Source organism: Hemitrygon akajei, chromosome 7 (genome assembly GCF_048418815.1).
Source record: "Hemitrygon akajei chromosome 7, sHemAka1.3, whole genome shotgun sequence".
NCBI lineage: Eukaryota > Metazoa > Chordata > Chondrichthyes > Myliobatiformes > Dasyatidae > Hemitrygon > Hemitrygon akajei.
This window is the reverse complement of record NC_133130.1, coordinates 49,586,401-49,611,125: the sequence shown is the minus strand read 5'-3', so window position 1 is coordinate 49,611,125 and position 24,725 is coordinate 49,586,401. Positions and strand designations below refer to the sequence as shown.

At 41.5% G+C, this 24,725-nt stretch overlaps 1 protein-coding gene across 4 annotated transcripts in view; it reads right to left on the bottom strand.

Moving 5' to 3' along the window:
- gpatch2 (G patch domain containing 2) overlaps positions 1-24,725 on the bottom strand; it is a 282,543-nt gene that overhangs the window by 35,446 nt on the left and 222,372 nt on the right. Inside the window, exons 10-11 of one of the 4 annotated variants that reach the window (XM_073050812.1) lie at positions 9,516-9,591; positions 8,655-8,721 (exon numbers count right to left, since the gene is read on the bottom strand). The exons of the other annotated variants lie outside the window; for them this stretch is intronic. Of the exons in view, the coding sequence (XP_072906913.1) occupies positions 8,707-8,721; positions 9,516-9,591 (91 nt within the window). The 3' untranslated portion in view covers positions 8,655-8,706. Of the gene's footprint in view, positions 1-8,654; positions 8,722-9,515; positions 9,592-24,725 lie in introns of those variants that run through there. 4 annotated transcript variants of the gene reach the window in all.

Below are 24,725 nucleotides of genomic sequence, written 5' to 3'. Positions count from 1 at the left end.
GTAGAAAGGTCTGCTTAATGCTGCCAGTGGAATAGAGGTGACTATAATTTTGACTACCAGTGGATTACTTAAAGTGAGCCTCCTTTCGTATTAGTGGAAGATGAGGAAAGGCTATTGGAAGGAGCTATTTTATTTGGAGGATTAGTAAATCCTTGGCTTAAAAGCGCAGTTAAGTTTGCAGATAGCACCACCATAGTGGGCTGTATCTCAAATAATGATGAGTTGGGATACACGAAGGAAATAGAGAGCTTTGCAACATGGTGTCATGACAACAACCTTTCCTTCAATGACAGCAAAACAAGGAGCGGGTTACCAACTTCTCAAAGAGGTTGGTGTACATACTCCTGTCAACATCAATGGCGCTGAGGTTGAGGGGATTGAAAACATCAGGTCTCTAGGACTGATCATCACTAATAGCATGTCCTGATACAACCAATGCCAAGAAAGCTCATCAGTGCCTCTACTTCCTCAAGAGCCTAACAAATATGACATGGCTGGTTTGACTCTCACCAAATTTCATTGATGTACCATAGAAAGCATTCTATCTGGATGCATCACTGTTCTGCTCATGACTGCAAGAAAGTGCAGTGTTACGTATTGTCTGTACTTCTCACTGCCTCAGTCAGCATAATCAATGGCCCCACCCATTCTGGATATTCTCTTTTCTCCTTCCCTTCAGGCAGAAGATACTAAAGCTTAAAAGCACATACCACTAGACTGAAGTTCTATCCCACTGTTAGACCATAAGACATAGGAGCAGAATTAGGCCATTCAGCCCAGTGAGTCTACTCCACCATTCCATCATGGCTGATCCTGAATCCCACTCAACTCTATACACCTGCCGTCTTGGCATATCCTTTGATGTCCTTTTATCAGGAAACAATCAATTTCCACCTTAAGTATATGTACTGACTTGGCCTCCACCACAGTCTGTGGCAAAGTATTCCACAGATTTACTGCTCTCTGGTTTAAAAAAAAGTATCTCCTTACCTCTGTTCTAAAGGGTCGCTCCTCAATTTTGAGGCTACGCTGTTTAGTTCTGGATATACCCACAATAGGAAACATTCTCTCCACATCCACCCTATCTAGTCCTTTCAACATTTGGTAATTTTCAATGAGATCCCCACATATTCTTCTAAGTTCCGGTGAGTACAGGCCCAAGGCTGCCAAATGCCCCTCATATGTTAACCTCTTCATCCCTGGAATCATCTTCGTGAACCTCCTCTGGACTCTCTCTAATGTCAACACATCCCTTCCGAGATATGGGGCCCAAAACTTTTAACAATACTCCAAGTGCAGCCTGACTAGTGTCTTATAAAGGCTTAGGATTATCTCCTTGCTTTTATATTCTATTCCCCTTGAAATAAATGACAACATTGCATTTGCCTTCTTTACCACAGACTCAACCTGTAAATTAACCTTCTGAGAGTCTTGCACGATGACTGCAAAGTCCCTCTGCACCTCTGATGTTTCAGCCTTCTCCTCATTTAGATAATAGTCTGCACTATTGTTCCTTTTACCAAAATGCTTTATCATACATTTCCCAACACTGTATTTCATCTGCCACTTTTTTGCCCATTCTTCCAATTTGTATAAATCCTACTGCAATTGCATTGATTCCTCAGAACTACCTACCCCTCCACCTATCTTCATATCCTCTGCAAACTTTTCCACAAAGCCATCAATTCCATTATCTAAATAACTGACAATGTGAAAAGCAAGAAATATTGACCCCTAAGGAACATGCCTAGCCACCAGCAGCCAACCTATAAAAGGCCCCTTTTATTCCCACTTGCTGCCTCCTGCCTGTCAGCCATTCCTCTATCCATGCCAGTATTATTTCCTGTAACGCCACAGGATTTTATCTTGATAAGCAGCCTCAAGTGTGGCATCTTATCAAACGCCTTCTGAAAACCCAAGTAAATGACCTATCTTTCCTATAATGCCATAGGATTTTATCTTGTTAAGTGGCCTCATGTATGGTATCTTATCAAACGTCTTCTGAAAATCCAAGTAAATGACATCCACTGCTCTCCTTTGTCCAGTCTGCTCGTTACTTCCTCAAAGAACTCTTAACAGATTTGTCAAGCAAAATTTCCCTTCACAGAAACCATGCTGACTTGGACTTATTTTATCAGTAGTCTCCAAGTACCACAAAACCTCATCCTTAATAAAACAAAGAACATAGAAATCTACAGCACATCACAGGCCCTTCAGCCCACAATGTTGAGCCGACTATGTAACCTATTCTGGAAACTGCCTAGAATTTCCCTAGCGTTTAGCCCTCTATTTTTCTAAGCTCCATGTTCCTATCAAAGAGGATCTTAAAAGACCCTATTGTATCCACCATCGCTGACAGTGCATTCCACGCACCCACAACTCTCTGTGACCTGACATCCCCTCAGTACACATTTCCAAGAACCTTAAAACGATGCCACCTCGTGTTAGCCATTACAGCCCTGGGAAAAAGATTCTGGCTATCCACACGATCAATGCCCCTCATCATCTATTTACCTCTGTCAGGTCACCTTTCATCTTCTGTCGCTCCAAGGAGAAAAGGCCAAATTGACTCAACCTATTCTCATTAAGGTATGCCCTCCAATCCAGGCAGCATCCTTGTAAATCTCCTCTGCACTCTCTCTACAGTATCCACACCCTTCCTGTAGTGAGGTGACCAGAACTGAACACAGTACTCCAAGTGGGGTCTGACCAAAGTCTTGTATAGCTATAACATTATCTCACGGCTCTTGAACTCAATCTCAGTTTATGAATGCCAATACACCATATGCCTACTTAACAATACTGTCAACCTGCGCAGCAGCTTTGAGTGTCCTATGGACACGGACCCCAAGATCTCTCAGATCCGCCACACTGCCAAAAGTCTTACCATGTCTTCAAATTTGACATACCAGAATAAACCACTTCACACTTATAATAGACTGTAACACTTTCCCAACCACTGAGGTTAGGCTAACTGGCCTATAATTTCCTTTCTTCTGCCTTCCTCCCTTCTTAAAGAGTGCAGTGACATTTGTTATCACACTATTCAGTAATTCCCTAGTATATGATGCACCCTTGAACGCGTAACTACCCAAAAGCAAAGGGATAGTCAATATTGTACATGAGGATCCTGTATCAGGTTTGAGAGTGTAGGGGACAGATGGACAGTACAGAGGTGTGGGAGAAATTGATGGTGAGGCAGGGGTTGGCAGGGAATGGTGGAACCAGATTAGGAAGGGGATGATGGGCAGCTGGAGACCAGGGATAGGGTAAGTGGACGGTGGAGGGAGAGACAGATGCTGTTAGATGTGAATAGGTTGAACAAGCTAAGACTTTCCTCTTTGGAATGAAGAAGGATGAGAGGTGACTTGATAGAGATGTACAAGATGGTAAGAGGCATAGACCTAGTGGACAGCTAGAGACTTTTTTCCTCATGATGGAAATGGCTCACACAAGGGGCGTAATTTTAAAGTGCTTGGAGGAAAGAATGGGAAGGGCGGGAACATCAGAGGTATGTTTCTGACACAGACAGTGGTGGATGCATGAAATGCGCTGCCAGGGGTGGTGGTAGAGATAGATACTTGAGGGAAATTTAAGATTTCAATTCAACTTCCCATTCCCATTCTGACATGTCTGTCCTCTGCTACCATGATGAGGCCAAACTCAAGCTTGAGGAGCAATACCTTTTATTTTGGCCAGGGAAGTGACTTTTTCTAACTTCCAGTAATTTCTCCCCCCACCTTTTACCATATCCAATTCTGGTTTCCATCTCACCCTATCTCTTTTCCTCACCTGCACATCACCCCCTACTGGTTCCCCTCTTTCTTCCCTTTTTTCTCTGGTCCACTGTCCTCTCCTATGAAAATCCTCCTCCTTCAGCCCTTAACCTCTTCCACCTATCCCTTTCCAGCTTCTTACTTCATACCCCTCCCCCATCCACTTTCCCCTTTACCTGGTTTCACCTAATATCTGCCAGAGTCTACTCCTTCTCCTTCGTCCACCTTCTACTTTTTGGCTTCTATCCCCGGTGAAGGATCTCGGTTCAAAATGTCTACTGTTTATTACCCTCCGTAGATGCTGCAAGACTTGCTCAATAACTCCACAATTTTGTGAATGTTGCTCAAGATTTCCAGCACCTGCAGAATCTTCTGTTTGTTATTTTCTGACAGATTTCTCAACTTGCTTGCCATCTTCTACATAACTCCTAATGATCTTTGTTCCATTTAAAATCCCACCATAGCTTATATTTCCTTTCACTCATTAATCTGACTCAAGTGCATCACCTCACACTTCCCTCCATCAAACTTTGTCTGCTACGTATGCAAAGATTATTAGGATTCTTTACAGTGTGCCATTCATGCATAGCTGAAATCATCATTAATGCAGATGTGGGTTTGAACAGAGTATGCTGCAAACAGTATCGCTAGTTATAGGCATTGTATTAGCAGTACATAAAGCTATCCTTGTGAGAACATCCCAAAACTGCCTTCGGCTTCATGGAGTAATGGGAGCCACTCATGATAACTTTGCTGCCTTTATTAACACAAACAATCCAACGCTTATGGTTGGTTCGCTTATGTTTTGAGTGGGGCAATTTAAGAAAGTGATATGATAAACTATTGGCTAAACGTTTTTTTTTGGAAGCAATTAAAATTCTTGGAAAGACTCTGCTTCATTGGCAGACCGAAACTAATTGGCAGAGGCAATCAAGGTCTGATAATTTGATGGTTTGATTTACTGGCTACGGCAATGTTAAAATGCTGTTACACAATGAATAAGAATTCTTGGCACCACAAGCGAATGAATGAGCAGCTCATGTGAGATGGTATCAAAATAGTTATCGACTTAATGTACTTGTGCAAATAAGATATTAAGGGTAGGCAATAATCGACTGCATCATATTTGCAGTGTTTTCCCTTTTAAACATTATTATTTCTTCAACAACATGATGAATTCTATCAATTTTATAATTTACTGCTTTCATGAGATGAAGCTGGTGATATTTTTCACAGCAAAAATAAATGACATTTCATACAATTTAATAGCATCCTTGGAATACCTGCAGCTCCAATGGCCACCTGACTTATTTTTGGCTTACAAATCTAGCACTACAACAAATCTGAATACTAAATACTACTTAATTGAAACAATAGCTCAAAAAGTAGTTTCTTGTCAAATAATTGACATCAGTTATAGCCACTTTACTTAGTTCAACCAAGACAGCAGGAACTTGAATTTACAATTTCATCTTTCCTGACAGTGGCATGTCCCAGGATGCATTTTTTATATTATCTATAAAAAATAACACAGCAAACCGAGTTTTACAATTGTTAACTTCATAGCAGAAATTCATGGTAGTTTTTTGTTTGGCTCTTTTTTTGAGTATTGTAGAGAGAGTTACCGACAATTAACTTCAGAGCACAACTTCATTTGCAGATTTTGGCACTGATTGTGGGTAGATGGAGGAATAAGGGTGACCTCTGAGATGGCGTACTTTTGTGATATCCTTGTTGGATACTAGGTCTGTTCAGCTGGTTATATTTAAAAGAAGAATGGTACTACCGGTAGTTTGAATTGGCAGTCCAAAAGACTCCCAGGACTGTTGCATAGAGAACTCCTATCAGATACTTGCCAAAGCAAGTAGAAATGTACTACTTAGAAGAATTTCAACTGTTTCCATAACAAATCAATATGACAAATTGAGGTTAGCTTTAGTGATTCTGATGAGGGAAGGGCATGCAACATGATTTGGTCTGTTCAGACAAGGATGGTCTGATCCTGCCAATGGAAAAATCCAACTGTACTCAAGTTCAGATTAGAAATAGTCACTTGCTCCCTCAAGCTATTTTGTTATTTAATAAGATGACAGCTGATCTGATAATAACCTTATCTCCACATCCTTGCCTACCTGCTTTTCCTTTGCTTACCAAAAATGTACCTACCTCTGCCATTAAAATACTCAAAAATTTTGCTTCCATTTTCCCGTAAAGAAGAGAGTTCTAAAGATTCCTGACTCATTGGGGAGCTGGGGGGGGGAACTAGTTCACCTCAGTGGTTCTTACTTCTCACAGGAGGATAAGAACAACCCCCCATTCCAGCATAGGAGGATATGGACCTTGGACAAGGGAAATGAGGAAAAGGGACTAATGTATATGGGCAAACATAGATGTAATGGGTGGAAAGGCCAACTTCTGTGTGTACAACTCTGATTGTCGGAGCAGTTTCCAATGCATTAGCACCCTTCCATAAAGAGACTAATACTGTGCATGAGATTCCAAATGTGATCTTACTATTTCCCTATATAACTAAAACATAACCTCCCTATTGATGTATTCTGCTTACCTCTGAATAAACTATAGCATTTTGTTTGCCTTAACAATTATTTACTATTTCTGCTTTTTATCGTTTGCAAATCAAGCAGTCAGACACCCTAATCCTTCTGTACCTTGGAGCTCTAAATGCTCTTATTAATCAGACAATATGCCTTTTTTCCTTGCCAAAATGGGCAAATTCACTTTTTACCAACCCATATTTCATGTGACAGATTTTTGACTTTTCACTTGACCTAGTTATATTTGCTCATAGCCTCTTGGTAATATCATCACACTTACGTTCCTACTTCCCTTGTTTTATTTGCAAATTTTGCAACAATACCTTTAGTGCCTTCATCGAAATCCTTTATTCATATTGAAAACATGAGGTAGCAACATTGATCCCTGTGGATAGCACAGGCTAAAAAGACTCTTTTTCTGTTCTTCTTTGTTTCCTGGTAGGCAGCCAGCTAATGCTACATTCTGTATCACAGAGCTTTTCTTTTCTACATCTTTTGACATAGTACCTTATCAAATGCTTTGTGGAAATCTAAGTACAGCATGTCCACTGTGGTCCATGTATCCATAAGACATTTTACTTCACAGACCAACATTAGCAGCTGAAACCTGTTACGCATGTAAGGAGCAAGAAAGATAATGGAATAGTATGATTAAATGTTGTTACTGAGATATGTTTAGTAAAGGTACACTCGGGCAACTTACAGTGTGGGGGCAATGAACTGGGCTCGCCGAGATGAAAAGATGAACACTTGAAACCCCGCGTGAAAAAGAGAGAAACCTAAGCACGAGGGAGGCTCAATTCATTCATTGCGTTATCAATCAGCTGCATTCTCACAATCGATTCGATAAGGTTCAAAGCCAATGATTCTCACCGCCGTTGAACCTTCTCCCCGTGACTGTGTGGGTTTCCTTCCACAGTCAAAAGACATACTGGTTGGTAGGTTAAGTGGCCATTGTGAACTGTCACGTGATTAGGCAAGGATTAAATCAGCGGGTTGCTGGGTGGTGCAGCTTGAATGGTTGGAACGGCCTATTGCATGCTGTATCTCAATAAAATATTTAAAAAATGACTTGAAATAGTGTCCCTGTTGCACTGTTGCAATATATGGAAATGGCAACAAATTCAACCACAACCTAATCTCCCAAAGAGAAATGAAATAATGATCAGATAATCGTTTTTAATATTATGCCGGTGTAGAGTAAACACTGGCTAAAACACCAGGACTTCTATGATTCTGGGGATGGGTTTACACAGAGGTAACAACAATGAGTATATCCCTGGACATGTGTGTGGCTCCTTGCTTCTCGACAGGGTTTTGTTTTCTCAAGGTTGCCTTTTCCTGCATAAAGCACTTCCAACACTGCTGTGAGATTTACCATTTCATTGCTCTGAAGAACTCTGAAAAAATTATTCACAGGAAAACCAGGTATAACAAACTACGAAATGTAAAGCTATGTTGTTTAAAGGTCCTATAGTCAAACGACATTCTTTGCCCTCGCTGAGATCTGTGACATCTGGAACCTTGAATATGATATTGTGCATGTCTGGAGTGCTTTGCTCACTGAGGTTAGGATCACAGGGTATGATGGGGTGCAGTGGTTATTAGTAGCAGTCCACTGGGCTGGGTAACAACTGGAGACTATAGTTCAAATTCCACAATGCCATCTGTGGGAATTTAAATCTGATCCATGATCTGGAATTAAAAAGCCAATCATTCAATAGAGATGACAACGTCAATGCTACTGTACCTTTGCAAACATCTATCTGGTTCATTGATGTCTTGCAAGGGAGGAAATATGTCACCCTTACCTGGTCAAGCTTTTGGACCCACCAATGTGGATGACTTTTGAAAGGCCTGCAAGTCTCAAGGGTACTAGGTATGAACAATGCCCAGATTTCCCAAAAAACTAATAAAAGAAGATGGTTTTTCCTTTCCAGGCTCAGGATCCTTCCAGACAGCCACACTGCCAATGTCTGCCCCATCTCCCCCTTTACAGCTCACTACAGCATTAATGTCACGACAGTGAAAAAGAGGAGACTTCATTTATTTTTCCTTTGGCTCACCAGAGTAAGCATAGCTTTTACTGCAGGCTTGCCCAAAATGCAGGCATCTATGCTCACATCTTTACTGATATCTCTCTGGCAAGCTCACGGCAGCTATGGCCCTTAAAGTACCCTGTGGGACCATGGCCTCCTACGTCAGTTTTTCATTAGCTGTCAAGACTTACCTACACCTTGGGAATACTCTCATCACTTCAATCATTGAAGCAATCATTCATTAAGTAGCAAGTCCCTCTAGTTGTTAGAAGAGTGATGTCTGCTTTGTCTGTGTCCATGTTAGTGCTGGGTGCAAACACTGCACCCACTGTGCTATTAGGCTGAAAGATGCTAGAAGTTGAAATGCAACATCAGTTACAAAATGCAATTATACAGGAAAATCCAGCAGAGCCATGCTGTGATCCTCTAAAATGATAATGTTACTCTTCATGTACTTTTCACAAATAGTATTTGGGTAACCATTTTGCCCCATTTTCCGCAAAGGCAATTGTTTTTAATATTTGGGAAACTAAAACCCCTCATACTAAAATTGTACTTTTGATCAAGTCTCTATTTGCCTACAGATCTGTTCCTCCATCTGTTGACTATGAAGAGGTTTGTAATACAGCTCCAGCAAAGAGACAATGTCCATTTTGTTCATCTCTGCTCATCCATTTTCATTTGAGGAGCCTTCTAGGATATCCTCCCCCAATTCAGAAACAATGCACTCCTTGATTAGGGAGTAATCCACCTCCTCCTTTACATTGTCTGCTGTCTGGCCTGTAAATTCTGTATCTTGGGACAAGGAGTTATCTTTCAGCCATTTCTCAATGATGGCAACAATATCATAGCCCATACTTGAATTAAAGATCAAGTTTTTCTACCCTACTACTTGCATTAAAATGACTCCTTGCATTAAGAGATATAATTTAGTATTGTATTCTCTTCATATGCATTAACCATCATGCTCTGCACACTAGACTTAATAACTTTTTCTCCTCTATGGAGAAACAGAAGAAATCACACAACCTGCTACCAATTAATTATTGAAATGAACAGTAATTCAGAAAATGTTTAACTGCAATCTCTGGATGATTCAATTAAGATCAACTTTTGCCTAAACCAGAAACTGCTGGTGAACTTACCCGGGAAAACATCCCTGCTTTCTTTCTATCTCTTGGTTTCTCTTTTCCATCTGGGAAGAGAAATTCCAATGTTGCTCTGGAATTTCAAACATAAGTACGAGCTGAAGGCCGGAAGGTCAAAGTTGACATTGACCAATGTCAATGTCAGGTTATAGACCTTCTCGGTCCACTTATGATAAACTGCTGAGTCTCAGTGACTGGGAGGGCTATTCCCTCACATACAGAGGAATGGGAAATCACAGGAACTGGTAAAGTCACATAACCATTACACATTTCTGTGATCAGTACAAATTCTTAGCAGTGTGAAGGAATAGAGGTATCTTGGAATCCAAATCCATAGATCCCTCTGAATTGTTGTGCAAGATGATAGAGTGGTTAAGAGAGTATAGTTTGCTGGTCTTCATTAGTTGGGGGATTGAGTTCAAAAGGTTATTTTTCAGTTCTATTAAGGTATGGTTACGCTTCACTTAAGAGCACTGAGTTTAGTTCTGGTTGCTTCATTAAGCAAAGAGCGTGGAGGCTTTAGAGAGGGGGCAGAGGAGACTTACTAGGATGCTGCCAGAATTGGAGAACGTGTCTTATGAGGAATGGTTTACTAATCTAGGGCTTTTATCTTTGCAGTGACAGAGGAGGAGAGACCTTTCTGATAGGGGTGTATAAGCTTATGAGAAGCATAGATAGAGGGGACAGCCAGCACCATTTTTCTAGCATGGCAATGGCCAATACCAGAGGGCATCTATTTGAGGTGAGTGGAGGAAAGTTTAGGGGAGAAGGTGTATTTACAGAAAGAGTGGTTGGTACCTGGAATGCACTGTTGGGGGTGGGGGGTAGTAAGAGACTGATACAATAAGAACATTTGGATAGGCAATGGATGTAAGAAAAATGGAAAGTTAGATTGATCATGGAGTAGGTTTACAACGGGATGCAAAAATTTGGGCAACCCTAATCAAAATTTCTGTTACTGTGGATAGCTAAGCGAGTAAAGATGACCTGATTTCCAAAAGGCATAAAGTTAAAGATGACACATTTCTTTAATATTTTAAGCAAGATTACTTTTTTTATTTCCATCTTTTACAAAATAACAAAAAAGGAAAATGGCCCGAATCAAAAGTTTGGGCACCCTGCATGTCAGTACTTAGTAACACCCCCATTGGCAAGTATCACAGCTTGTAAATGCCTTCTGTACCCAGCTAAGAGTCTTTCAATTCTTGTTCGGGGAATTTTCGCCCATTCTTCCTTGCAAAAGGCTTCTAATTCTGTGAGATTCTTGGGCCATCTTGCACGCACTGCTCTTTTGAGGTCTATCCACAGATTTCCGATGATGTTTAGGTCGGGACTGTGAGGGCCATGGCAAAACCTTCAGCTTGTGCCTCCTGAGGGAGTCTATTGTGGATTTTGAGGTGTGTTTAGGATCATTATCCTGTTGTAGAAGCCATCCTCTTTTCACTTTCAGCTTTTTTACAGATGGTGTGATGTTTGCCTCCAGAATTTGCTGGTATTTAATTGAATTCATTCTTCCCTCTACCAGTGAAATGTTCCTTGCGCCACTGGCTGTAACACAAGCCCGCAGCATGATCGATCCACCCCTGTGCTTAACAGATGGAGAGGAGTTCTTTTCATGAAATTCTGCACTCTTTTTTTCTCCAAACATACCTTTGCTCATTGCTCATTAGGTCAAAAGGTTCTATTTTAACTTCATCAGTCCACAGGACTTGTTTCCAAAATGCATCAGGCTTGTTTAGCCGAGGCACAGCGACAACTCGCTGATACCTCCTCTTATTTACCCCTCGAACATGACCCCACTAACGAACACCAGGCCATTGTCTCCCACACCATCACCAACCTTATCAGCTCTGGGGATCTCCCATCCATTGCCACCAACCTCATAGTTCCCACACCCTGCACTTCCCGTTTCTACCTCCTACCCAAGATCCACAAACTGCCTGTCCAGGTAGACCATTGTTTCAGCTTGCTCCTGCCCCACCAAACTCATTTCTGCATACCTTGACACTGTTTTGTCCCCCCATGTTCAATCCCTTTCCATCTATGTTCTTGACACTTCTCATGCTCTGGATTTTTTCAATGATTTCAAAGTTCCCTGGCTCCCATCATCTTATTTTCACCAAGGATGTCCAGTCCCTATATACATCCATCCCCCACCAGGAAGGTTTCAAAGCTCTCCGTTTCATTTTGGATTCCAGACCCAACCAGTTCCCCTCTACCACCACTCTCCTTCATCTAGTGGAATTGGTCCTTACTCTTAATAATTTCTCCTTCGGCTCCTCTCACTTCTTTCAAACGAAAGGTGTAGCCATGGCCACCCGTATGGGTCCCAGCTATGCCTGCCTTTTTGTTGGCTATGAGCAACAGTCCATGTTCCAAGCCTATACTGGTATCCGTCCCCCACTTTTCCTTTGCTACATCGATGACTGCATTGGCGCTGCTTCCTGCACGCATGCTGAGCTTGTTGACTTCATCAACTTTGCCTCCAACTTCCACCCTGCCTTCAGATTTACCTGGTCCATTTCCGACACCTTCCTCCCCTTCCTTGATCTCTCTGTCTCTATCTGTGGAGAAAGCTTATCTACTGATGTCTACTATAAGCCCACAGACTCTCACAGCTACCTGGACTATTCCTCTTCCCACCCTATACTTGTAAAAATGCCATCCCCTTCTCTCAATTTCTCTGTCTCCGCAGCATCTGCTCTCAGAATGAGGCTTTTCATTCCAGTACAAAGGAGATATCTTCCTGTTTTAAAGAAAGGGGCTTCCCTTCCTCTACCATCAACCCTGCCCTCAAATGCAACTCTCCCATTTCACGCACATCTGCTGTCACCCCATCCTCCCGCCACCCCACTCGGGATAGGGTTCCTCTTGTCCTCAACTGCTACCCCACCAGACTCCGTGTCTAACATATAATTCTCCGTAACTTCTGCCATCTCCAATGAGATCCCACCACCAAGCACATCTTTTCCTCCACCCCCCCCCACTTTCTGCTTTCGCAGGGATTGCTCCCTACGCGACTCGCTTGTCCATTCACCCCCCCAACCCTTCCAGCCGATCTCCTCCTGACACTTATCCTTGTAAGCGGAAAAAGTGCTACACTTGCCCTTACACTTCCTCCCTCACTACCATTCAGGGCCCCAGACAGTCCTTCCAGGTGAGGCAACACTTCACCTGTGAGTCGGCTGGTGTGGTATACTGCGCCTGGTGCTCCCAGTGTGGCCTTTTATATATTGGCGAGACCCGACACAGACTGGGAGACTGTTTCACTGAACACTTATGCTCTGTCTGACAGAGGAAGCAGGATCTCCCAGTGGCCATACATTTTAATTCCACGTCCCATTCCCATTCCAATATGTCAATTCATGGCCTCCTCTACTGTTGAGATGAAGCCACACTCAGGTTGGAGGAACAACACCTTATATTCCGTCTGGGTAGCCTCCAACCTGATGGTATGAACATTGATTTCTCTAACTTCCATTAATGCCCCTCCTCCACTTCTTACCCCATCCATATATAAAAATATATAAAATCTTTTCTCTCTCTTTCCCTCTCACAATAACTCCTTGCCTGTTCTCCATTTTCCTCTGGTGCTCCCCTCCCCTTTTCTCATCCTATGATACTCCCCCTTCTCCAGCCTTGTATCCCTTTTGCCAATCAACTTCCCAGCTCTTAGCTTCATCCCTCCCCCTCCTATCTTCTCCTATCATTTCACATCTTCCCCTCTCACTCCCACTTTCAAATCTCTACGATCTCTTTTTTCCATTAGTCCTAATGAAGGGTCTTGACCTGAAACGTTGACTGTGCTTCTTCCTATTGATGCTGCCTGGCCTGCTGCGTTCCACCAGCACTTCGTGTGTGAGGCTTGTTTAGATGTTCCTTTGCAAACTTCTTACTCTGAATTTTGTGGTGAGGATGCAGGGAAGATTTTCTTCTGATGACTCTCCATGAAGGTCATATTTGTGCAGGTGTCACTGCACAGTAGAACAGTGCACCACCACTCCAGAGTCTGCTAAATCTTCCTGAAGGTCATTTGCAGTCAAATGGGGGTTTTGATTTGCCTTTCTAGCAATCCTACGAACAGTTCTCTCGGAAAGTTTTCTTGGTCTTCCAGACCTCAACTTGACCTCCACTGTTCCTGTTAACTGCCATTTCTTAATTACATTACAAACTGAGGAAACGGCTACCTAAAAATGCTTTGCTATCTTCTTATAGCCTTCTCCTGCTTTGTGGGCATCTTTTATTTTAATTTTCAAAGTGCTAGGCAGCTGCTTAGAGGAGCCCATGGCTGCTGATTGTTGGGAGAAGGTTTAAGGAGTCAGGGTATTTATAAATACCTTTAACCCTGCCTCCCATATATCCCCCCACCTTAAATTCCTCCATATACCTGTCTAGTAGTTTCCTAAATTTCACTAGTGTATCTGCCTCCACCACTGACTCAGGCAGTGCGTTCCACGCACCAACCACTCTCTGAGTAAAAAACCTTCCTCTAATATCCCCCTTGAACTTCCCTCCCCTTACCTTAAAGCCATGTCCTCTTGGACTGAGCAGTGGTGCCCTGAGGAAGAGGTGATGGCTGTCCACTCTGTCTATTCCTCTTAATATCTTGTACACCTCTATCATGTCTCCTCTCATCCTCCTCCTCTCCAAAGAGTAAAGCCCTAGCTCCCTTAATCCCTGATCATACTGCATACTCTCAAAACCAGGCAGCATCCTGGTAAATCTCCTCTGTACCCTTTCCAATGCTTCCACATCCTTCCTGTAGTGAGGCGACCAGTACTGGACACAGTACTCCAAGTGTGGCCTAACTAGAGTTTTATAGAGCTGCATCATTACCCCGTGACTCTTAAACTCTATCCCTTGACTTACAAAAGCTAACACCACATAAGCTTTCTTAACTACCCTATCTACCTGTGAGGCAACTTTCAGGGATCTGTGGACATGTACCCCCAGATTCCCCTGCTCCTCCACACTTCCAAGTACCCTGCCATTTACTTTGTACTCTGCCTTGGAGTTTGTCCTTCCAAAGTGTACCACCTCACACTTCTCCGGGTTGAACTCCATCTGCCACTTCTCAGCCCCTTCCTGCATCCTATCAATGTCTCTCTGCAATCTTTAACAATGCTCTACACTATCCACAACACCACCAACCTTTGTGTCGTCTGCAAACTTGCCAACTCACCCTCCTACCCCCACATCCAGGTTGTTAATAAAAATCATGAAAAGTAGGGGTCCCTGAACCGATCCTTGTGGGACACCACTAGTCACAATCCTCCAATCCGAATGTACTCCCTCCACAACAACCCTCTGATTTCTGCAGGCAAGCCAATTCTGAATCCACCTGGCCAAACTTCCCTGGATCCCATGCTTTCTGACTTTCTGAATAAGCCTACCGTGTGGAACCTTATCAAATGCCTTACTAAATCCCATGTAGATCACATCCACTGTACTACCCTCATCTATATGCCTGGTCACCTCCTCAAAGAACTCTATCAGACCTGTTAGACATGATCTGCCCTTCACAAAGCCATGCTGACTGTCCCTGATCAGATCATGATTCTCTAAATGCCCATAGATCTTATCTCCAAGAATCTTTTCCAACAGCTTTCCCACCGCAGACATAAGGCTCACTGGTCTATAATTACCCAGACTATCCCTACTACCTTTTTTTGAACAAGGGGACAACATTCGCCTCCCTCCAATCCACTGGTACCATTCCTGTGGACAACGAGGACATAAAGATCCTAGCCAGAGGCTCAGCAATCTCTTCCCTCGCCGCATGGAGCAGCCTGGGGAATATTCTGTCAGGCCCCGGGGACTTATCCGTCCTAACGTATTTTAACAACTCCAACACCTCTTCTCCCTTAATATCAACATGCTCCAGAACATCAGCCTCACTCATATTGTCCTCACCGTCATCAAGTTCCCTCTCATTGGTGAATACTGAAGAGAAGTATTCATTGAGGACCTCGCTCACTTCCACAGCCTCCAGGCACATCTTCCCAACTTTATCTCTAATCAGTCCTACCTTCACTCCTGTCATCCTTTTGTTCTTCACATTATTGAAGAATGCCTTGGGGTTTTCCTTTATCCTACTCGCCAAGGCCTTCTCATGCCCCCTTGCTCTCCTCAGCCCCTTCTCAAGCTTTGAAATTTGCATCACCTGGCCTTTCCTAACAATGACTGTGAACAAGCCATAGCCTTAACAAGCTAATTAAGGTCTGAGACCTTGGTAAGTTATCTGAGAGCTCAAATCTCTTGGGGTGCCCAAACATTTGCATGGTGCACCTTCCTTTTTTTTCTGCTCTAAGAGTGTACAAAGCAAATATAATACATTAACCTTGCTTAAAATGTTGAAAATAATGTTTCATCTTTAACTTTATGACTTCTGGAGATCAGTTCATCTTCTACTCACTTAACTATTCACAATAACAGAAATTTTGACCAGGGGTGCCCAAACGTTTGCATGCCACTGTATATAGGTCAGCACAATATCACAGGCAGAACAGAAGGTACTGTGTTGTACGGTTCTATGTTCATTTGTCTGTCTTGGGCTAGCTTAAGTCAAGAATGGTAAGTGGCAGAAAAGTATCTCCAAAGAATAAAGAGAAAAAATAATTTATAAAATTGGGTAAACTAAACTTAAATGAATAAAGTGTCCAGGATGATTGTGAAAGTGAATATGGAGTTTGAAAACTCTGCTACAATGGGAGTTGACATTTAGACATTATGGATGGAATGCATGCTCTAATTGATTAAGTGCATCTGAAACAGTGTACTGTTTGAATTTTATTCCAAAAATGCACACAATTGGCCAAAAGCCACTTCCACAATAAGATTTTACATCATTTCAGTGTTCCAATACAATCCACTTCTCTTAAAGAAATTATTTTGAACCTGGGCATTTTGTTATCCTTAAGCAGAATGGCCCTTGCTGCTATTTTTTCTTTAACCAACATTTTCATTATAGACTAGTCTTTTATGTTGGGTTCATTCTCGGATAAAATATTAGATATTAGATTATACACAGAATCCAGTCCCAGCTGCCTTCTACCACAGTAAATCCAGTCACAATCTGTAATTTAAAAGAACATTGCCCAGAAATTGCATTTTGTTATGCTTGTTTCATATCCTTAAAATGGTTGAAATAAAGATAAATTTTAGGGTCTGATTCTGGGCCAGGTTATTTTTTAGGCTTCATTAGCAGCTCCCTTGTTTTGCAATGTGTTAATGAATGGTTATTTCATATGCTCCCTGGAAAAGTAGGCTCTACAGAGCAGAGCACAAGCCAGGCCTATGTTGCTCTGAATACTTCGTTGTTGCTGTGGTTCAAGCCTGTGGCCACAACTAAAAACTAAAACATATTGGAGTGCTAAGTTGCATAAATGCTTCTTCCAGTATCTATAACAGTCTCTTCCAGCAAATACAGTGAGAATGCTGCATAAAATTCTTTTTATTTTAATAGCCAAGCTGCTAGTGCAAGTGTGACAGATATCAGCAGCTTGTCCAGATAGTGTAAATAATGCCAGAGTGGGACTGGCCTTGGGCTTCCGGGGTCAGGTGCCTGCAGTCTGTGTGCTGCTGTATTATACACTCAGAAATGCACCATAACTAATTCCTTGGCCAAAGTGCAAAGATCCCAGAAAATTCTCTGAAAGAATGAATGAAAACTAAACTAATGCCCTTTGGCTGAAACCATGTTGCAAACAATATTTATAGTTTAAAACTTGAATTAGGAGTGGGAGCTTGCTGTTCAGGGGCAGCATGTCTAATACTGCTGTGTAACTTCAAAGCCTTGCAGCATGATAAGGAGGCAGGCAGCCAAAAATTTCCAACGGAGCAAACTTTATGCCAAGGATGTTTGGAACAATGTCTGGGAGCATTCATCCAGAATTGCTTAATCAGTTACCATATTCCGTATAGTTTCAAATCTATGACTGAATTGTTAATTTACGTTTCCAAATAGGAAATGACTGCTACTAACAAATCTTGTTATTTTCACTTTGGATTCATCCACCAATGACACAAAGGCACTAGAACAATAATTTCCAAAGTTCACGTCCCATAAAATTCAAATAGGACAAATTAGCACATAAAATCTATAATGGGACTGAGGTCCCTGAGATGTCTAGTGCTTGGGCAGGTTTGTCATTCCAGATTTAGGCCACCAAAGAGCTGACTGTGGCAGGCAGTGAACAACCTGGTGAAAGAAGCCAGGCACTGAAGACAGCCCTGCTCAGCAGTGAGTATTACAATGTCTCTAGTATGTCTGCCAACTTCATCCTACTATGTATTTAAAATCAGCTAGGGGAAAAAAAATCACTATGTTTGTTAAGTCAATCAAGAATTGAGTACTTTACATCTTACATTATTGATGCCAGTATGGCCCCTCATGCAATCTTACAATATAACTTTAAATTTTACCATATATTCATTTAACATGAAGTGAACCCTGCATGTTCATGTTACTGGACCTGCTACGATTTGTGAGAAAATGTGGGAAAGACTGTGAAGTCCTCAAAAGGGAACCTTAGTGGGTAATTCTTTAAAGCTCACAGTTAGTCTCCTTTGTATCTTAGTAGTATCCTAATTTAGGAAGGAAGCGTGACTTTGTTCAGTAACATTTGCTGACAGTGTATACTGAAGTCCTCTACAATGCCACAGCATCTTGTGAAAATTATGTGATAATAACTCAATGGAATACCACTGAAATACTTATTTATCAAGGTGTCCTGGGCATTAAGCTACACTTCAATACACTGACCACCATGCTACAGTGGGCCAGGTTGCTCACAACCTCTCTCCATAGACTGTACACTCAGTGACCACTTTATTATGAACAAATTAATGCAAATATTTGATCAGCCAATCAAGTGGCAGCAACTCAATGCATAAAAGTATGCAGACATGCAGTCAAGAGTTCACTTGTTGTTCAGGCGAAACAACAGAATGGGGAAGAAATATGATCTAAGTGACTTTGACCGTGGAATGATTGTTAGTGCCAGACGGGGTGGTTTGAGTATCTCAGAAACTGCAGATCTCCTGGGATTTTCACACACAACAGCCCCTAACGTTTACAGAGAATGGTGTGAGAAATAAAAAAACATCCAGTACTTGGTAGTTCTGTGGGTAAAAAACATCTTGTTAATGAGACAGGTCAGAGGAAAATGGCCAGATTGGTTCAAGCCAACTCAACATGTCAGTTACAGTAAGATACATTGTAATATGATGTAGTGTTCATGGGTTCAGGGACCATTCGTAAATCTGATGGTGGAGGGGAAGAAGCTGTTCCTAAACAATGGATGTGTGTCTTCAGGCTCTTTCAACTCTTCCCTGATAGCAGTAGTAAGAAGAAGACAACTTACTGAGGAATTACAAAGATATGATGCTAGTAAATGTGTACATGATGTTTTGCAGCAACTATTTGTCATTTGTGGATGTTTATTTAACACTGTACTCTTTCTATCAAAGGCCCAATAGTACTTAATGTACTATGCTAAAGACAAGCAATGGCCAAGTCTGGGGGAGATAAAACAGAATTGGTAGTCACACAACTGGTCTATTACCTTCACATCTGAGATGAACAACTCAATAAATCTGTCAAAAATATTGATCATGATGTTTCACACCAACCAGAGAGTTTTTAATTGCTTCTGGTTTTAAATATTCAGCTATCACCCAATTCTCACCCACACCAATACAATCCACATGTGAAGTTATCTAAAAAATTTAGAGAACTGGCAGTATGAACATAAGCTCATAAACACTTGCCACTCATAGGTCAAACATTTAAATTACCTTACCACCTGGACCCTTGCAGTTTTGTCTGGCTTACATAGGGAAAATATATTCCTCATGCTACCCAGTCCAGCCATGCTGATAAGGCTGATCCACTCTCAACCAGATGGATGGTGTGAGCTGATGCTGTGACAACATGAAAGTAATCATCAGCACTTCCATCAGGTACAAGGACTACACCTCAGTACTGCACACCGATCCGAGCTTTCTTTAGACGATCAACGCTTAAGACTACTTTTTCTGACAGTGGACCTAGAACTCAGATACCAAGTAACAACAAAGATTTATAGACGATCTGCCCTGGCTACAGCTGCCTTCTCACACAAAAAAGTCCACTAACTGCAACTGCAGTACTACTCTGCTGCCTGACATTATTAATGTCACTGATTATCCAAATAGCAACTAAACCCACTTATCAAAACAAAGCTGTTATTGCTTTTCTTGATGATGGGTCACAACCCTAACAGTTTAGCATTCGATATTTTCTCCAATTACAAAGAGTAGAAATCTAATCTATACCAGAGCACTTGTTTTAAACGATATGCCAGTTGCTCAGTGGTCAGAGTCACAGAAACCATGGTCAACAAGAAATGCACAGATGGTTGGAGAAGCTGCTCAGACATCAGAGTGAGTGATCTGTACCTTCTCATATAACCTTTGCTCTTGAGCAACCTCCATTATAATTAAATATATAATAAATACCATAATAGATACAGAAGAGTAATACTTCTGTAGAACGATAATAAAATAAAAGAAATCAATAGGAATTTATTTAGTTATTCATATTCTGACTCAATAATGCTCTCCACAGTGTTCCAAGAAGCTTGTGAAAGCTTTGGTATTTTTTAAAGCAGATTTAAGACCATGTTGTCCTCCATAAATCCAAAACAACAGATAAAATTCTCAAATAAAAGCATATTTGCAAAACTTGCTCAAAAAGTATGTTTTTTAACTCTTAAGTTTTCTTCCATCATATCTACTACCCTGACACTCCTTTCCCTGTCCTCTCATTAGTTGGTAATTTGTTTAAATACATTCTACTATACAAGTATTTGCCTTTGTTCTCCTTTCTAAAATTTAAGATAAAATCTGAAACAAGACTAACCTATCTAACTCTGGCAGGGTTATGAAAGGAGAAAAGCAAAATGTAATGCATCTAGAAAATATTATTCAATCACAATGATGTAACACATTAAACACAGGCATCATTTAAGTGTTGTAATTATGGCTCTTCTCTAAGTTAACTTGCTAAGCAAATGATGATGAAGGCAAGTTGAAGCAATATTTTGAAGATGTATTTAACATGGTCCTTTTCTCTAGTAAGATGTCGCTTTAGGCTGCTGGAATACATTTGGGCAACATTTGTTTTGGACAAGGTTGGCTATTAGAAATTTTGAAAGGGTGAGCCTTGTGAGGATTACACTGTGTTACTGATTCATCTTATTCACAAGTACTAAACGGGCACGCATGCTCTTGGAATTACTGTTTATGTTACCCCATGAAGAGGACATTAATGATCTTCAAGGGCTGCAAAACGAGGAACAAGAGCACAAGAACTGTTACAGCAAGTAACCTACCATCATACCTAGACTCTACAGAGCTAGAGCATGTTAACTGGCTCCATAACCACAGAGAGACAGCTGTGTAACCGTGAAATGAAAACTTGAAACTAGCACCAGAACTGCATGATGCAGGGACTGTAAGCCACCACAGCTCTTGAATATCTGTATCTCAGCTGCTTCAAATCAGTGCCAGTCAATTTACTGAACACTCACAGATTGCAGGCCATTAATGTCTTGGAGATTTGTGAGAGGAAATTGAGCAAAAGTTGAAAAGGTTGATGAGGATCAGGAGAAGCAGATGACCACTGTTAAACAGCAATATGAGCTACTGGAGTGCATAATGCAGTAAACCATTAAGGAGAACCTCTCTCGATCAAATCCAGACTTGAGCTCAGCACCAAATGATTCAGTCCTCAGGCCTACCATATTAATGCCCCTAAATTATACAACATATTTATATTAATGATTATGTAGATTCGCAATAGAGTAACATCTTTTAGTTCACTGGGTAGTAGCTCCACCACAGATTTTGTTAAATTGCACATAGTTCAAATCTAACAAAATAACTTTTGTGTAGGCACTAATGCTTGTCTTGTGTGGGTCTTTACTAGTCTAAATGTTGTCCCCATGTGGCTACATTGCTAAACAATGAGACATGAAAGGCTGCTGAACTTCCATGGAGGGATTTTGGTAGGAGCATAGTGCCTAGTAGAGGAGGAGGATGTCTGGCCAAGGTAGCATGCAAGCAAGCTGTATGACAGCACTGGCATTACTAATTCAGAGGCTGCTGGGTGAGCAGGCATGCTGTCACTCTGAGAGAAGACAGTCAATGACTTTTAGGGAACTGTTCCCCAGCACTGAAACTGCTCTGTGCAAAGTTCCAGTTCTAGATACTCTTCCATACTTTATTAGCCAGCAGGACAGTGGACCACAAGGCTAAGACACGAGAAATATGAGTCTCTACTTAAGGAGTGTTACGTTCCCCAGTAACCGGGTGACTTACCAGCAAAGATAGATAGGTCCCTGAAGCCTGGTGCTACTATTTTCAAACGTTTTATTTATAAAGGGGCACAAACGTATGGTTAATACAAAACATTCAGATCATATACATCGTCAAAACTCAATCTAAAGCGTAGGTGTAGTAATAATCAATCAAAAATGAGCTCTATCGTTGTCTAGGGGTTAAACGATTTGTCCAATTGAAATATAAAAGTCTAGCCAGTTCATGGAGGCTTTTTGCCGCTTGAGGGACCGCTGCGTGTTCAGGGGTTGGAGAGAGAAAATAAACTTGCCAGCCTTCTGGACTCAAAGCGTGAGATCGAGAACGGGAGTTCCTCGTTGTCAGTCCGAACTCCTTTTCGGGGTTATTAGCCACTCGATTCCCTAGCTAGGGGATCCGAATCACACGTGGCTTCTGAGCAGCTTCCCGTTATTACGAGAGGAATGAGCGATGGTGTCCGTCTAGTGCGTCGCTGGAGTACCGCCTCCAGCAGTCTCCTTTTTATCATGGCTGGCAGATTTGTAAATGTCAATCAAGGTAGGGTGAGGCCATCCCCACACCACATTGCCCAAGGGTGTCCATGTCCCTGATAGCTGGCACGTACTATAGAGTTGCAATTCACACAGGTGCCTCTAAGAACAGTGGTCAACTCCGTGGCATTGTCTCTCATTTCCTGGGTCCAAGACCCGAATTAATAGCGATCTTGCGATTCTCTTGAAGGAGGGGGCTGAGGTCAAGACAGGAGAAAGTTGAACCCAGAGCCTGGAAGCGCTCACTGCATGTTTAATATAATGGTCTCATTGCCGTACACTAAGAAACATAAGTTGGATTTCTCCTTACTTACTGATTTTGTGATGTTGAAGCCCTCAGTTAAAGGGCTATGTAGGTTACATAAGAAATAGGCAGTTAGAAGGTCCAGGGTTGGACACTGGCGATTTATATAGCTTAAAAAAGCTGTTTTCAGTTGAAGAAGTTAAGTGTGTTCCCGATGATATAAGGGTAGTACTAGATGAAAAGGATGCCGCTACCTTGAGGGAGTCTGCTGGGTTAGCAGACAAGGTTGTCTTAACCCGCAAGGTTGAGTTTACTCCGAAGGGGAGTTGCCCAGAGAGTAACTGGGAGGATCAGGGGAACTTCGAATTTGACAAAGGGACTGGTATTGAAAGCCTAGGAGAGGCAGATGTCCTGTTTGCCTGTGTTCAGGATGTGAAGGTACCTATGGAGTCACAGGATACTGAACCTAGTGTTGAAGCTCAGGAAAAGTCTGAGGTATCTGATTTAGTTGAAAAGAAAAGCAATCCTTTTGGGTCAGATAGATAAAAAACACAAAATGCTGGCAGAACTCAGCAGGCCAGACAGCATCTACGGCAGGAGGTAATAATGACGTTTCGGGCCGAAACCCTTCATCAGGAGTGCTCGGCCCGAAACGTCTTATTACCTCCTCCCATATATGCTGTCTGGCCTGCTGAGTTCTGCCAGCATTTTGTGTTTTTTATTTATTTCCAGCATCTGCTGATTCACTCGTGTTGGGTCAGATAGACTTGGTTCAGTGAAGAAAGGGTTAACCGTGGCACCGGGAGAAAGTGAGAATTCTCAGTCACTTGTGTTAAAAGTTAGTAATGAGATGAAAGCTGGTGATGTGAATATTATTGAAGGGAAAGGGAAAAGTATTGTTCCTAGACTTTTGAATAAAGAAAATTTAAAGTCGGGTTTGGTTTCAGAACTGTTAATTAAAGTGAAGGGACCGTTAACTAAACAATGGCTTAACAAGGTGCCTGTGAGTCAATTACAGTTTGTTTTGGAATTTAAGGATAAACAACTTGATGTTGTTCAAGGATGTGAGTTGGAGAGGCAGAACTTAAAGTGTTGTTTTGACCAAGAGGGATCACCTGCAGATGTTAAACGAGAAACTAACAGAATTAAAGATCCTGAAGATGAAATTAATGACCTGCTTAAAATTAATGAGTGGTTTGGAAGTTCAGCAAATGGCCTTAGTTTGGAAAACATTGGTGATAAGATAGCTCCTGTGAAAGGAGTCTGTGAAGGCCTATTCCAAGCTGGTGAGCATGCTAACCATGTGAGAGTTAAGTGGAAAAAAGGCAAGGGTTGACCAAATGCCACTTTGAATAACAGGATCTGGTTTTGCGGGAATTTGATTGTTTTTGAACAAAGCATGTGAATAAGAAAGACAACATCATGGAAGATTGAATGTTAAGTTTGAAAGTAAAATAGAGATTAGTATTTGCACAAACTTCTGTAATGTACCACAGTATAATCACACATGTATTGATTCACACTTTGTAATATACACCTAAGCTAAGAACACAATCCCTTGGTATTTTTGGCTAACATGAAAAATAAAAATAGGAGGTTATTAAGTTGGAGTCTGTTGTTACAGGAATTCGATATTAAAATACAACATAAAGGGGAGTGATAATTGCTGATTGTTTATCTAGATGTTAATTTAAAAGTGTATCTGTATTATTCTTGTAGTTAAGACCACTTCTGTATTTTGTTAAACTCTGTAATTTAGTAATATGCTTTATTAGTTAATTTTCACTCTGGTGAAAATTTCCAGAAGGATGGGGGTGTTATGAGTGATGAACAGACCTGATGGTCAATGGGGTGCAGAGTTAACCATTCCCAACCCCCCTCCTGAGAACTACAAACTATTGCTATGCTGTTCATGAGAAAGAGAGATAAAGCCCAGGCAAGAACATTTGCTACAGATAAGAGAGGGGAGAGAGACTGTTGATTTACTGTAATTATGACTCTTCCTGGATTGTTTACCTTCCACTATAAGGACTTTACTTTGCTCGTTAACATTCCTCAGGAGATAGCAGGAGT